At 40.1% G+C, this 14,810-nt stretch overlaps 2 protein-coding genes across 7 annotated transcripts in view; one reads left to right on the top strand and one right to left on the bottom strand.

Moving 5' to 3' along the window:
* The window catches only part of PTCD2 (pentatricopeptide repeat domain 2), a 106,101-nt gene that overhangs the window by 35,718 nt on the left and 55,573 nt on the right, over positions 1-14,810 (bottom strand). The window lies entirely within an intron of this gene.
* The window catches only part of LOC104152920 (zinc finger protein 366), a 36,276-nt gene that overhangs the window by 12,953 nt on the left and 8,513 nt on the right, over positions 1-14,810 (top strand). For 4 of the 5 annotated variants that reach the window (XM_009688512.2, XM_068928874.1, XM_068928873.1 and 1 more), the window contains 3 exons: positions 3,621-3,690; positions 5,953-7,280; positions 9,521-9,712. In XM_009688512.2, the coding sequence (XP_009686807.1) occupies positions 5,985-7,280; positions 9,521-9,712 (1,488 nt within the window). In that variant the 5' untranslated portion in view covers positions 3,621-3,690; positions 5,953-5,984. The remainder of the gene's footprint in view (positions 1-3,620; positions 3,691-5,952; positions 7,281-9,520; positions 9,713-14,810) is intronic. The other variant, XM_009688510.2, reaches the window with a different exon arrangement.

Here is a 14,810-nt window from a genome sequence, read left to right as displayed (position 1 = left end):
GAAGAGTTTGTTTCAGACTCTAATGGGAGACTTTCCATAAGCTTCAGTGAGCTCTAAATTATGCCCTTAGAAGAGTTACCAATGTTTTCAGCTTTACTTTACTACATATTTGCTGAGAAAAAAATACTTTTTGTTGGAAAGAAGAAGTTTTATCCTGAAGCCTGATATCAGCAGATAAAGGTAATTTCCCAGGGAGAAGTGAAAAAACACCCAGCTCCTCAGTACTACCATATTAATGTAGGGAGAAAAAACCTGATCTTGTCTAGTTCTCAATTTCAGTCATTCCAGATCATTTTCACAAACAATTGTTTACTTGTTCCCAATTCCAATTCTATTTATGATGGTAATCCAAAAAGAGGAAGAGAAATATATATGGCAATATGTTTATCTTGATAATGTTCTCCATTTAAGGAGATATATTTGTCTCATAAAGACATAAAACAAGAGGCCTTATCTGAGAAGGCAATTAAGCTGACGCTTAAGTCATGGACTTCATTTGACACAAGGTCTACATGCATATACGACAGAAAAAATTGTTTGTAGAAGTGATATTGAAAAAGATTTGATTAAACTTCACAAAGTCCCAGCTCTGGCCTGTTTTTCTTTAAGGCTTCCCCAGCATTTGTGTTTCCCTAATCAATATCTGCACCCATTAATTTTGGATACTTTCCCTAAATCCATGCTTCTTTTTGCAAGGTAGTGGCATTTCTGCCTGCTCCCAGCTCCACATTGTAGGAGAAAAAGTGTTTTCTTCATTTAAAATGTAAATCAAATCTCTCAGATAAAATTCAAATCATGCAGGCTAAGGACTTAAAGGCTGATCTGGAAATAATAAGTATATGTTAATGGAGCCCTCTTTTCAAATTCATATGCTTGAAAATGTGGCTACTGATGCCTGGAGAATATGGGTGAAAAACACACTTTGCATAGGCTTCTGTAAAGAGTAAGGCAGTAGGGTTGACACCGATTTTGGACACGTTCTGGTTTGGATTTGAACCTGATATTTGTACCTCCTGCCTTTCTCTAATAGATCAAAGCACTCAAGTCTAAAGAAAATAAAATACCTCAATTAAAAAAAAAATACAAATAATCAAGTATTGAACAACAACGGCAGTCTGAACCAATATTTAGAGAGCAAAACAAACAAAAACAAAACAAACAAATCAGAAGCCTGACAGTACAAATGACAAGCAGATGCATGGATTTTACAGATGTATCTGATGGGACATTATCATCACCTAGACCAACTTCTTACTCAAGACAGGCCATAAAGAACAGCAAGCCAGATAAGATACACTTGAAAATTAGAGGTATAAAAAAGAAGCCCCCTTTACTATTTTCCAACCATGTGAAATTATGAAACTCCCAAAATAAAAGGAAATGAGGAAGGGTAACATTGTTGTGGGACTTCACTCTAATGTAGGAGGTAGCATGAAAGAAGACATGAAAAGAAGAGGAACAGAAAGAAAAGAGGGACCTATGGAAGGCTCATGTTGCCACAGAAGGCAAATAGCAGGGGAAATTGTAAAGAGGTATCAGATATGCATTAACTGAAAATTCTTTAGTTACCAGCAATAGATACATTCATATTTGTATAGGTATTCCTGAGATTTTTAAAGTCTGACAAATACCTCAAACTAGCCTAGATTCTGTAGGGAACAGCGCTTCACTGCCAAAATGAGACAAATTCAGCATAATAAAGCCCCTTCAGCCAGTTCCTGAGGCTGAAGCAAGTTTTACATAAGTAATGAATGAATAAGAACTAAGTATAGACTTCAGTGTATAACTCAATAGCTGTATAACTGAATACATTTAAAAACAAAAGCTAAACTGAAGGGTGAACTGAACGAAGGAGATCCCATAAAACCTATTAAGACAACCGTAACCACCTCTAAACAGTTTACAGAAGTCAGCTATTGAAAAAGCAGCTGGTTGTTCAATAGGACTGTGAAGCTTTCCAGCTGCTCGGCTTCGGCTCAAGAAGTGTAATAGCATGGCATTTGTCACTGGTCTTCAGCATATTCTACAAAGACATAAGCAAATACTGCAATTAAGAAGCATAAGTTCTTTCTGTATAAATGCCAATATTTCAGGCGTCAGGAGGAGAGCAGAAATGGGCTCTTACAGTGCAAATAGCTATGTTTCTGAGGTCGTACATGGTCATTTAAACACAGAATTTCTCTTCCAGCTAAGCTGTTCAGCCTATACTTTCCTCTATTTCATGTTCTTTTGAAATAGTAAACACAAGTGCAAACCTCGTACTGAATTAGCCTGTTTCCCCTGGTCAGAGAGTGCATAACACTTTCACTCATCTCAGTCTCATTTCTGTTTTTACCATCGTGTTGCCCAAGAGCAGAATCAGCCGGGTTGGTGTTTAAGCTGGAGCTACATAGTAACCTCACATTTATATTGCTGCGCTTATTATTATAATTCAATAGAGAGATGGCACTTTTATATACGAAGCAGAATCTTGGTTCTGCTGAAGTCTAAAGAAATGTTGCCATTGACTTTAGTAGGGAATGTTAACTGGAAACTCGAACAAGGTGTATGCTTGTGAAGAGCATTATTTATTTACATTTATGTACATGAAATATGATGACTGGAAATGAGAAAGTAAATGGTGATTCTTTTCTGTGTTAAACTCTCTTCCTCTTTCATGGAAGTTAATTCAATAATATTATTAGCTGCTGCATAGAGATTCTACTCTGGAAATAGTTCAACAGCTATCTGAACTAACTGTAGCCTTTTTTTTCTTTTCTGAAAGGGTAGGGAGAGAGTTTATTTGTGGTTCTATTTTTTAAAAATATCTTAGTGTAAATATACTTATTTACATAAAGAGAAAGAAATGCTTGTCTGTTCTAAAGAAATTAACCTTTTTATAACCTCTGGAGCGCTAGGTTTATGGTTTTTTAATGTTTAAGTGCCAACATAGCATGGACAGTTCCAAACCAAGTGAGCCTTCCAAACCAAGATTTCAAAACTGAAAAGCTGAAATACAACTGATAAAAGCTAAAATGTTGACTGTCTATACAGATTTAAACTAGACTCAGTGTTTAGAATCACACACTACTGCGCTACATAGTATTTGCGTCTTAAATAACTAGGTGCTGGAGAAGGAAAGATTTGAAGTGCTTATACACAAAAGGTAAAATGTCCCTAAGAGATATTTAATATAAAATTTCTTCACTTCCTCCTCCCTCATTTACGATTGAGTAGCAGAAGACCAGCTACTGCAGAGCTAGATAGAACAAAATTAATGGGGAACTGTGCTATTAAAAGTTTTAAAGTTCTCGGCTGAAGTTATTTGAAGCAGAAGGGACTACTTACGTACCAGGGAACAATTTCATGCATGCTGGTCAAATCCAGAGTCTCTCCTACAGTTTTCTCAGGACTCGTATTTTTATGGAATAAAGTTATGATCGAGGTGAAGCTCATGCCTCCATTGAAATTATCATGGGTTTGCTAGCAACATGAAAGGAGATTAGAAGAGAGGCTGGATTTAACCTTTCCTCAATTAAATCTGTACTTTCCCACCTTTTAGGTTCTCCTTAGTCTGATTATACAGCACCTCTGTGATTGTGTTGGTCACTGACTATTTAAACATTTTCTTTCCCTTGTAGGCTCAGTCCCACGATGCGTGTAGCTGAGGACAGTGGAATAAAAACAAACGCTCGGTGAAAGCAACCAACGGTTAGTTGTGCAGGGAAATTATTTCTTTCTAGTAATTTCAAGCAGTTCTACCCCCTCTGCCGTGACTCCATGCTCCAGATAGATTGAAATCTTGCATAAAACAGGCTGTGGAAGAAGGGAGGAAGCGGCAGCCAAGAGACAACAGAGCAATTAGCCACAACTCACTGTCACTTCTGTGCATTCTGGCAGCATTTCAATAATCTAACAAAGCCAGTAAAAACATAGCCTGGCTCTCAATTGCTATGGGCTTTCTGAGGTGTTTTACACTAATTTGCTGAGAAAGAATCAAGTACATAAGATGAAAGACATCTGAGGGAGAGGCCCATACTGTTAAGGGAGGATTTTGATGTACAAGTACATTTTATGTCCAGATTGTATGCGTTTAACACTGCTTAAAATGAATTTTGAAAAAAACTTTTTCCCTTTCGGAAAGAACTGGATTTTTTTTTTTTTTGATAGTCAAAGGATTCCTTTCCCCTGTACTCACTTTAACAAGCCAAGCCTTATTATCCAAAGAGTTTTCAAGATCTAACTGCTCCTTATTTTGCCTGGGAGTTAGAGCGACAAGGAAACATAGCGAACGTGTAGTCTGGAATGATCTTCTCCAATGGAACATGCATATAAATGTGCATATATACACGTAGGTGTGTGTGTGTGTGTGTGTGTGTGTGTGTGTGTATGTATGTAGCTAGGGACTGAAAGTTACATCCAGGTATAATTATTATTAGACTGTTATGCCAGCTTTAAGTGAGGTTTTTTTAGGCTTTTGCACTATCACAAGCGCTTTTGGAATCATCATTTTAGAGATCCTACAATTTTCCCTTCAATTCTTATTCTGTTTTTGTGCAGATTGATTCTTATTACTACTTCTTTGTCTAAAAGTTTCCATCTTAAAGTTTTATCATTGAACCTTTGGCTTCACACAGCATCTCAAAGGCAATTCCAGACTCTATCTTATTAAATGGGAGTAATCTATTTGCAAGGAGGTTTTTAAGGTGCCCTCGCTTGCCCACAGCCTAACTAGGGCACAGAGATCTTTTATTATCTTCAGAAGCAGGTCTATCCAGCGTGGGGCTTCCTAAAAAAGAAACAGGAGTGTCTTTAGTACTCTAACCATCTTCAAGCTCTCCACCCAATTTTTCCAAGAATGGTGTTAAAATAGCAGCAACATGTCACAGGTGACAGAGGGAAAATATAGCTAGTTTTCCAACCCAGCCTCCTCCCGGTTGCACAGACGCATGTACACAGACGCACACACACACACACACACGTTCATATACAGCATCCCTGGAGAGCCAAGGCAAAAGGCAGAAGCCTTATATAAGATGAATCAAGATTTATAACCAATACTTCAAGTTAGTATTGAACCCCAAATTCAGGAGACGCTCCCTGTACAATCAGAGCAACACAGAGTTTTGCCAGAGGACTTCATTACTCTGCCTTGTCACAGGGTATCACTAGAAAAGATCTAGGACTTCTCAGGTGTTAATTACTCTGTAAAGCTGAGGGGCTGTTGAAACGATTCTATGTTTAGTTTTACAGTGAGGTTTTCCCCCTTTTTAGATTGTGTCTAAAAAACTGAATGGAGCTCAGAGAGTGGTTAAAGGCCTTTCCTTCCCCAAATCTGCCAGGTAAATATCTCTGGGCTTAAAACAAAGAAAATAAATTAATCTCCACCTTCTTATTACAATACAGAGTGAGAGAAGCCAGGAAACACAGTGCAAAACCTGATGGTACACAGTGTCCTTAGATCACTTGGCCATTGTTTTCTCTCACAGCAGCACATGCTAATGATACAAAGAAGTTTAAAATTTTTTGGCTTTGACTTTTCATGTCACAACCATAATAAATGTGCACATTATTGTTTGTATTGCCATATCCTTTAGATGCACCGCCAATTTCTAAGCCTGTGCATGCACAGCCAAGGACAGGATTTTGCCCACAAATAGCCTGGCTGAATTAAATTAAGCACAAATGTTGCCATACAGATTCTGCTCTTAAGTAGTGTGTTCAGGTACAGAATGTTTATATTGCAAAGCTGCTGCATGAGCCAAACTTGATAGAAACCACCGATCCTACCATAGGAAGACCAAAGCGTCTTTGTTCTCTGCTAGCCAATTTATTTCTGTTACGCCCATCGTAACATGGGCCTAACACATCCTTACTTGCACTTAACTAAAAGAACCCTTGAAACCAATAAATTAGAAGTTTTAATCCCAGGAGAATAGGAAGAAATAAAGAGATTTGTTTGTTTGTTTAAAGGAACTTGGGCAACACGGAACAAATTAAATACGATGAAGAACGAAGAAACAAGTTTTAACGTGGACAGTACACGAGGATCTCCCTTTTCCCGCTGCCTGCCACCACTGAGTCCTGTTACAAAGCCCCACAGAACAGCCCCATTTAGTGAGGAATTCAGACCGCACCTCTCTCATTTCCGCTATGGTCCTCCTCCTCTTGGAGACATGGAAACTTTCCAGGGGTCCTTGGAAGGAGGGTCTCGGAAACGCAAGAGCATGCCAACAAAAATGCCTCCTTCTATCGCTCTTGAAGGTTCCTCATCACCACCCCGCAGACCTGAAGACCATCATGATATAGACTCTTCCAGTCTCCCCTTGATATTTCAACAGCCGGCACAGCCCAAGTACAATTCCCAGATGATTGACCTCTGCAACTTTGGTTTTCAGTTCTACAGAACGCTGGAGCACTTTGGAGCCAAGCCCATCAAGCAAGAACCTGTAAAGCCTAACATGGCATGGCCCAGTAGCCCATCATTCATGCAGGCTCCTTACTCCTACTATCCTAAAGTCCATCCTGGCTTAATGTTTCCTTTCATCGTGCCCCCAAACTTTCATTTCAGGAACCCCTTTCAAATGAAAAGGCCTCCAGAGCCACCCTTCAGGAGGGCTGAAGTAAGAGAAAGTGGTGAAAACAAACAGAAAGTGGAAAGAGTAGATGTCAACCTTCAGATAGATGACAGCTATTATGTTGATGTGGGGGGTGAACAGAAACGCTGGCAATGTCCAATGTGCGAGAAGTCCTACACATCCAAGTACAATCTGGTCACTCATATCCTGGGGCACAGCGGCATTAAGCCACATGCTTGCACCCGCTGCGGCAAGCTTTTCAAGCAGCTGAGCCACTTGCACACGCATATGCTGACACACCAGGGCACTAGGCCACACAAGTGCCAGGTGTGCCATAAGGCTTTCACTCAAACCAGTCACCTTAAGAGACACATGATGCAACACAGTGACATAAAGCCTTACAACTGCAGGATCTGTGGCAGAGGTTTTGCCTATCCAAGCGAGCTGAAGGCACACGAGTCTAAGCACGAGAGTGGCCGAGAGAACATCTGTGTGGAGTGTGGGCTGGACTTCCCAACCCTGGCCCAGCTGAAGAGACACTTAACAACCCACCGTGGCCCTATACAGTACAATTGCACTGAATGCGATAAGACCTTCCAGTACCCCAGCCAGCTGCAAAACCACATGATGAAGCACAAAGACATTCGTCCCTACATCTGCACTGAATGTGGCATGGAGTTCGTGCAGCCTCACCATCTCAAGCAACACTCCCTGACACACAAGGTAAGCCATTACACGTTGCGCTGGTCCTTCTATCAAAAGGCAGCACAAGGGTCGCAGGCCGTTAAGGATATGCGTAGGTCCTCAGGAAGAAGGTCATCAACCTACAGAGCATCGTGCTGGCCCTTTACCAGCAGAAGAATTTTATGCAAAGCAAAAGCCCCAGTGGTACTGGCAATAGCAGAAAGTAGATGTCTCTGTCAGTCTTAAGAAAGTACATACACAAACATTTTATTACAAACAGGGGTTCAGCTACGCCACCTGCATTACTTCCCAAAACTGTATTCGCAACTCTTTGTTTCTGGGGTTTAGCTTCAGAATGACCTTCTGTAAAATAACATAGTTTTGTAGAGCTGTCTAAACCTTCTGAAACAGCAACAGAAATTTTCTGCTGAAAAGCATATCTATTCCTTTGCTTCCCTTAATTGGGAAGTAGGTGGATACGCAGAAGGCTGTACATATGCAGCAAAAGAAAATATACTATTACTCATCAGATTTTGAAGAATCACTATAATGTGACATTTAGGGAAAAAAACAACTGAACAAAAATTCCCCTTTCTGTATAAGTAAGTTATCCAGAAAGCCAGTTAACAGAACTGGACAAACAGGACCATAACCCAGCCAATTCATACCAAGGGGCAATCTCGCCACTGCTATCAGTAAGTTTCAGACTAGGGGCAGGTTCTGGAGTACGTGCACAAAGATCATTTTGAAAAACAGGAAAAATACCAGAGTTGCATTCAAGAACATCTGAAATAAGTTTATGCATTTTCAAAAAAAATTATGAAAACAAATCAAATAAACAAAAAACGTATTTTATAAAAAAAAATCCTCCAGTTTTCCATATTTTTCCTTTAAAGCTTGAATTTTGCTTTTTATATTAAAAGTATTAAGAATACAGAAAGCTACAGCATTTTAATTTTATGCACACTTTTTCTTTTTTAAAAAAACACAGCCTCTACTTCCACGTTTGCTTTTTCTTCCCTTTACACTACTATCATTTCTGCTCTTTCTGGAGATTCCCCGGTCTTTGGATTTACCATACAAAATTCTGCTAACTTAAAACCTGGTAATTTTTTTGTCAAGGGAAATGCAATGCCCTTGAGCCCTGAAAGAGCTTCTGCTTCTTTGTCCACAGCTGCAGGTGGATTCGGCTGTGAACATAATTAATACCACTTAGCTGTCCAAATGCAGCCTCAGATCAGATGGGCAGAAACTTAAAAGCTGCTGGGGGTGTTCACAGCTTTACTGTGCAATTAACTCCATGAAAACATGGACTGGCACAAAAGGCGAGATCCTCACCAGTCATCTTTGTAAAAGGGCCTCCTCCTCCCCCCACAGGAGAAGTTATTGTTATGGCACTTAACTAGCACACCCTCATTACCTGCAGCAAGTTATAGGCAAACTCCTGAAGTGTTTAGGTGGCAAACTCATTGATTTTCACTGCATCTAAATGACTTTTGGAGTAGCTGCCTGTTAGACCACATGGGTGTGACAAGTATGTTGAAATAAGCGTTAGTAAATTGACAGCATGGCAACCAGAATACTAGAAGTGCTCTGTAAGCAGCAGATGAAATGGAGTCGCTCCTTTAGGGTTAGTTCACATCCCACTAAGAATAAACAGGACTTTTTTCCGTCACTGAATATATCGTGTATGTCCATACTTGGTGTCATTGCTTAACTACGTGATGTAATTTTTAGTTATTTTGGATTTTTTTCTACAGTTTTCTTCAGAAAACTTCTTCAGGTATTCCTGAACAAATACCTTTCTTCTACAGGTATTTGTTAGAATAACGCTGAAGCCCACGATGTTCAATTACCTTAGGCAAGCGCTGCCTTAGTCTCTTAACTGGTTAACTTCTATTCTTGGTCAATGAGTGTACACATATGACCAACACTTTACATAAGCACTACAGTAGAACAGAGGAGATGTCAGTTCGTCAACAGAGAATGCTACTGACTATGTCGTGCTGCTTCGTAAACTTACTGATGGAAATAAAACTCATTCTTTCGTTAAGCTTACATTTTGTTTTCCTTTTCTGCTTCTCAGATTCTTAGGAGAAATTGCCAGGAAAAAAAATACATAAATATTTATTGCTTGAGCAAATGATTTATAAGCAACGTAAGTTATTACTTGCTTTTGTAGTGCAGAATGAATGATTCAGATATTGCTATACTCAGGATGAAATGGATTAGAAAATAATTCTCTCCATTGAGTTTTCTTGTTCTTTCTTTCCGTACAGGGTGTGAAAGAGCACAAATGCGGTATTTGTGGCCGGGAATTTACTCTGCTGGCCAACATGAAGCGACACGTCCTGATCCACACCAATATCAGAGCCTATCAATGTCATTTGTGCTTCAAGAGCTTTGTGCAAAAGCAGACTCTCAAGGCCCACATGATTGTTCACTCTGATGTCAAACCCTTTAAATGCAAGGTAAGTGTATCTCCTCTGGTGGCAGAGTCATAAACCTGCTGGATATTTCTATGATGTTATCGTCTGTGATATGGTAGGACTAGAAAATCAAGACACATTCTAAAACACATTCCAAAATTGCATTTAAATTAACACAAAATAGTAGTCTGATTTCTTTTCTTAATCCAGGTTGTGCTTAGTTAGCTCAAAAGAGGGGAGGTAATATCTGTGATTTACTCCCTTCCCCTTCAGTATCAGTAACTTTCATCTTGAAATACTTTTTCTGCCTAGTGAGCATTTAAATGCCACTGTCGTTTGAGGACAATAAACATACCTGACATTTGCTTAGTACATCCATCCAAACAGAAATCTAAGTGCTTAATAGCTTGAAACACTGACTAAACACATAGATCAATTTGTGCACCCCTCAGAGCACGCTGGAACAGCAGCAGCCGCGACTTCACACAGTGATGCCGTGCAGCCATTCAGGGAAGGACTCAAAGAAAGCCACAGCGAAATAGAACTGCAGAAGGGATTTGAATGAGCCAAATATAGTTACCAGACCGAAATTCAGAGCAGGCCATCAGTATCCTAACAAAACGGCCAAAGTGGCTTTCTGAGAAATACACTCTGCCTTTTTAGGATCTCCCTGGGAATGCAGGACTGCTCCCTCCCTCCCACACAGCGGAGGCTGACATTCTCCTTCCATCCCCTCTTCTCTCCCCTTCGCATAAACTTTGGAGGCTTTGGCTTTCCTGACTCTGCTCACCGCCAGTCTCTTCCTTATGCATTATTAACGTTCATTTTCTTACCCAGTACTGGACACTACATCTGCTCTTTTTGCTGCCTGTGTGGTTCATTAGTGCAGCCATAACTTGTGAAGCCAAAGGTTGCAGTTTTTTTCCCACTCTGATCTGCTCTAAGAGGACTATAAATATGGAGTGCAGCATATTATCCAGTTTATGCATAAGTAATTGAAGATCGATCTGGAAGCAACTTCTAGAACTCTTTCATCTAACATCTTAATAGAAATAAATATTTTCTTAAAAGGAATCTTTCATCAAGAAGGACAGCTGGATGAAAATTTTAAAATGGAATTACTTTCTCTTGGAAAATGTAGGACTTCAAAATGTCATAGGAAAGTGTACCTTTCAATGATAATCTTTTTAGGAAAATGTCAAAATGAATCTTTTTGACTTCTTCATTTTGATTGATAACATTGAAGCTTTTCACTTTGAAAAAATAAAAGCAAAGTCTTTTAACTTTAGCATTTGGTTTCATTTTAACTGATGTGCTATTAAAATCTTATTTTATATACTAGTATTTACATTACTCTATACAGGTAAAATAATTTCTATTATTGAAATACTTGGGTATTCCCATGTCAAGTCTGCTGGGGGCTTTGATTCTTTGAGAATACCTGCAAATTCGTGGTTTTGTTCCCATTTGGACAAAGTCCTCCTTCGACCTCTGAAATTTCAGAAAAGAAACTCAGTCATTTGATCAGCTGTTCTGGATGCCATATCTGGACCAAGGCTACTTTTGAGATATGTACCAACTAGTTGGCTGTTCACATTCAGGATAGGATTTGATGATGACAGACTATGAAAACTTGGAGATGCCAATAGCATGAGCCAGGCACTGAAGTACCAATGGTATGTTTTCCAGCTAATAACAAAAGCTCCACAGGACCACCTGTTTTTCTTATTTTTTTCCTCTCTGTCCCCACCCAATGTCCCAATGAGAACAGAAACAAGTAAGTCCAGTGAACCAGCTTCTCCTGCGCCTGACAGGGTATGAATCAACATATTAAGAATCCCTGAATCGAGTGGGGATCCCTGCTGTCAGCGAAGGGAGAACCAGGAATCACGCGTTGGCGTTTGGAAGATCCCTTGCCTGTCTGGCAGAGTCCTTCAAAGACTTGAGCGAGCCTTTCTGGCTGGTATTCAGAGGGTTAAGGCAATGACCAGATAGCAGCCTTTTGGCACCAGGCTCCTCCTCAGCAGAAGGAAGGATATAGCTGTATGAACAGGCTGCTTAACAATGGCTCACATGTCCCTGGGGAACCGCCTGCAAATAGATTTCATCTTGCTTTCTCTTGTACTTTTCAAAGCTTCCTGTTTTCTCACGGTCCTTTTGGACAGTTTACAGTCTTTCTCCCTCTCCCTCTCTCTTTGAGGAAAGGAACACCCTTCTTATGAAGAAAAAATAAAAAGAAGAAGAATGCAAGGGAAAGGGAGCACAGCAGTAGCCTTTCTACTTCACCACATGCCACGGCTTTCTTTACCTTTTTCTCACAGCAAAAGAAAACAGGAGGCTTTCCTATGTGTCTAATCACAGCTAAGCACAAACTATCTGAAGTGAACAAGTAGCAAATAGTTGTCCCTTCTGTTTCCTCATCCAGCTGCAGCCTGGAGCTGCGTTAAATTTTCCTCTGAAGAGTGAATATCTCTGTAGCTTTTAAAGGCCTCAGCCCATGCTTCCCTGTTTATTTTTGTTTGAAACAAAATCACTGAAGAGTTCTGAAGGAGTTGCACCAAACGGTGCAAGAGTGTAGCTCAGCTCCTGCTGAAATTTATAGTTGCTTTTAGTGCTGAAGTCAATAACGTTTCAGACTTGTACTACAGAGCATAATGATGTTTTCTCCAGCCCAGCCAAATGCACTTTGCAGCAGACGATCTGAACTCCCTTGCTCCTGTAAATATGCAGTTAAAAGTGAATCTAAGCAACTGTGGTTTATGGTTGCTGGTCAAAATCTCTTCAGGAGGCCCTTTGTCATGCAGGAATGTGCTTACATACTTCTGATGAACTGGGTCCTGTTCCTGTGTGGAAGATCCTATGAGATAAATTCAATCTCCATGTAGATTTGGCGTTGTTTTTTCCCATTGCACATAAAATCACGGTTTTAGATCAGGAGTCAAAAAAAAAAAAAAAAAAGAGAGAGAGAGAGAGAGAAAAGGTGAGCTGTAAGTACTCTGGGAAAAAAAGAAACATATTGACCAATCTGGAAGGGTGATACTTCATGCAGTGGCTTAGGAAGACACAATCTAGGGCTGAGCTAATAAGGCTTTCTCTGACAAATTCTGCTGAAGTCCAGTACACCAGCTAGTGCATTAGAGTGTTGTTCAGCAAGCTTACAGCTGAGGTCACTATCTTCAGGGCTTGAATTCAATTTCATCTCAATTACAGAGCCTAGCAAAAGGTCCACATGTGAACCATGTCATTCCTGCTATCTCCAGATCTCTCGCATGAGCTTTCCATCTCCCTGGATGCTAAGATCCTCTCTGCTGACTTCTGCTGGAGCTCTCCCACGTGGCCCAGGCTCCAGGTCTTCTTTCACAACCTAATCCATCAGTGCTCCCACCTCTGTCCTGTCAGACAGGCAGAAATTCTCGTATGCCTTCCTAGTCCTAATTTGCTTCCCAGACTCAGGCTATTTTTTGAGCGCTAGTTCTGTACCCCAGCTAGTTCTGAGTCATCATCTTCCAGGACGTGAGCCTGGGACTGGCTCCCGTCAGCCTCTGAATCATAGAGATTCATTTCCAACTCGGCTTGTGCCTTCTGAAAGGGGCAGCTTAAGCAGAGACCAGGCCACACAGAGCCATCATTCTGAAAAACAGTTTTGGTATCTGCATTTCTTTCACTTTCCTGCCACACCCCTCCACTCTGGTACCATTTCCTCAGGTTCCCAGAGGAGATTTCAGGACGGGAACACATTATCCACCTCTAAGACTGTGCATGACTTTGGGAAATGGAAAACCTACCCTCTTCATTCAGAGACTAAAACTTGTGTTATGCTGTATGGAACAATCCTTTAGGAAGTCCCCCGTCTTTTCTTTACGAAGAAAGAGAAACAAATGTTGTCCTGCCAGAAAAAAGTGCTCCTACGAGACCCATTTAAACACTCAGTACCTTAGAGATACAGATTTGGATGAAGTACTCTAACCGTTCAACTGTTCAGCCTGATTTCCCTTGATTATCAGTTTAGATAGAGAGGTAAAGTCATAGCTATCAGAAAGCAAAAGCTGGTGAGAACACAGATTAGCCATAATACTAGCAGATAACCAGAAGCCTCCTGCTAAGAGGTGTTAGAGAGCATGTTAGTTAAGGACCATTTGGTATTCTTATAGATAGAGAAATACTGATACATCATAGCTTGTTCTAGCTGCTGTCAAGATATAACCAGCTGCTGTTCTTCCTCATGAATTTACTGTGCTCATCAGAGCTTCTTCTCTTTGTTTCCTCCTAGCACTTGCAGAATGTTTTCTGTTACAGAACGTTTCACTGAACGCAGGCAGGTTAGCCCTTTCTGAACGCAAAGGAGAGACAGTCCTCTTCCCTAGGTGGATGGATGACTCTTGGAATCAAATGTCTTTCATGAATACTTTACAAGTTAATAACTCATTTTCCGTGGCCATTCTTTTTTTTACCTTTTCTGTGAACCCTTTTGCTGACAAATCCGTTTGCTAGCATATTCATTCTAGCAAAAGTAAAGAGAGCAAATCACAGAAGAAAACCAATGCAGTTAAAGTAAGTAATTTTTAAAAAGCAAGTGAATATTTCCAGTTTTGTCCTTTTTGCAGCATTCACCCAGCTCTAGTTTTTTATTCAAAAACAATATCCTTGCAAGTTTTTATGTCAATGAACTGCTTCCATTTCCCCCCAAGATATGATTTAAGAAGAGAAGGATATGGTACTCCTTCATCTGGGATCAGTCCACAACCTAAATCTCATCCTGATATTCCAGCTAATGGCTTTGTGAATTTGAATCAGAGATTACTGTAGCAGACCTTCTGTATTACCAAAATAAATTAATTTAAAAATCAGATTCAACCAAAACTTTAGTGGACCTCAGTAACCGATTTTCAAGCATTTTCTCCCAGATGAGTTACACTGCTTGATGTAATTTTCAGCTACTCAGTAATGGTGATTCTGGCTGTTTTAATAGTGAGGATCATAATAAAATAATTCTGATGCTAAAAGTATTTGTCTAAAATCATTCCAAAGAGGCGTTGAAGTAGTAAGCAAACACAGACGTTTACAGAGGGTGGAAATAGCCACTTGAATGTGAATAAAATTATAATTCCTTGTAAGGAAAGACCAGAAGACTAGAAGCTTA

The sequence above is a fragment of the Struthio camelus genome, chromosome Z (assembly GCF_040807025.1).
Source record: "Struthio camelus isolate bStrCam1 chromosome Z, bStrCam1.hap1, whole genome shotgun sequence".
NCBI classification, from domain to species: Eukaryota; Metazoa; Chordata; class Aves; order Struthioniformes; family Struthionidae; genus Struthio; species Struthio camelus.
The sequence above is the reverse complement of the archived record's forward strand: the minus strand, read 5'-3'. Positions and strand labels throughout refer to the sequence as shown.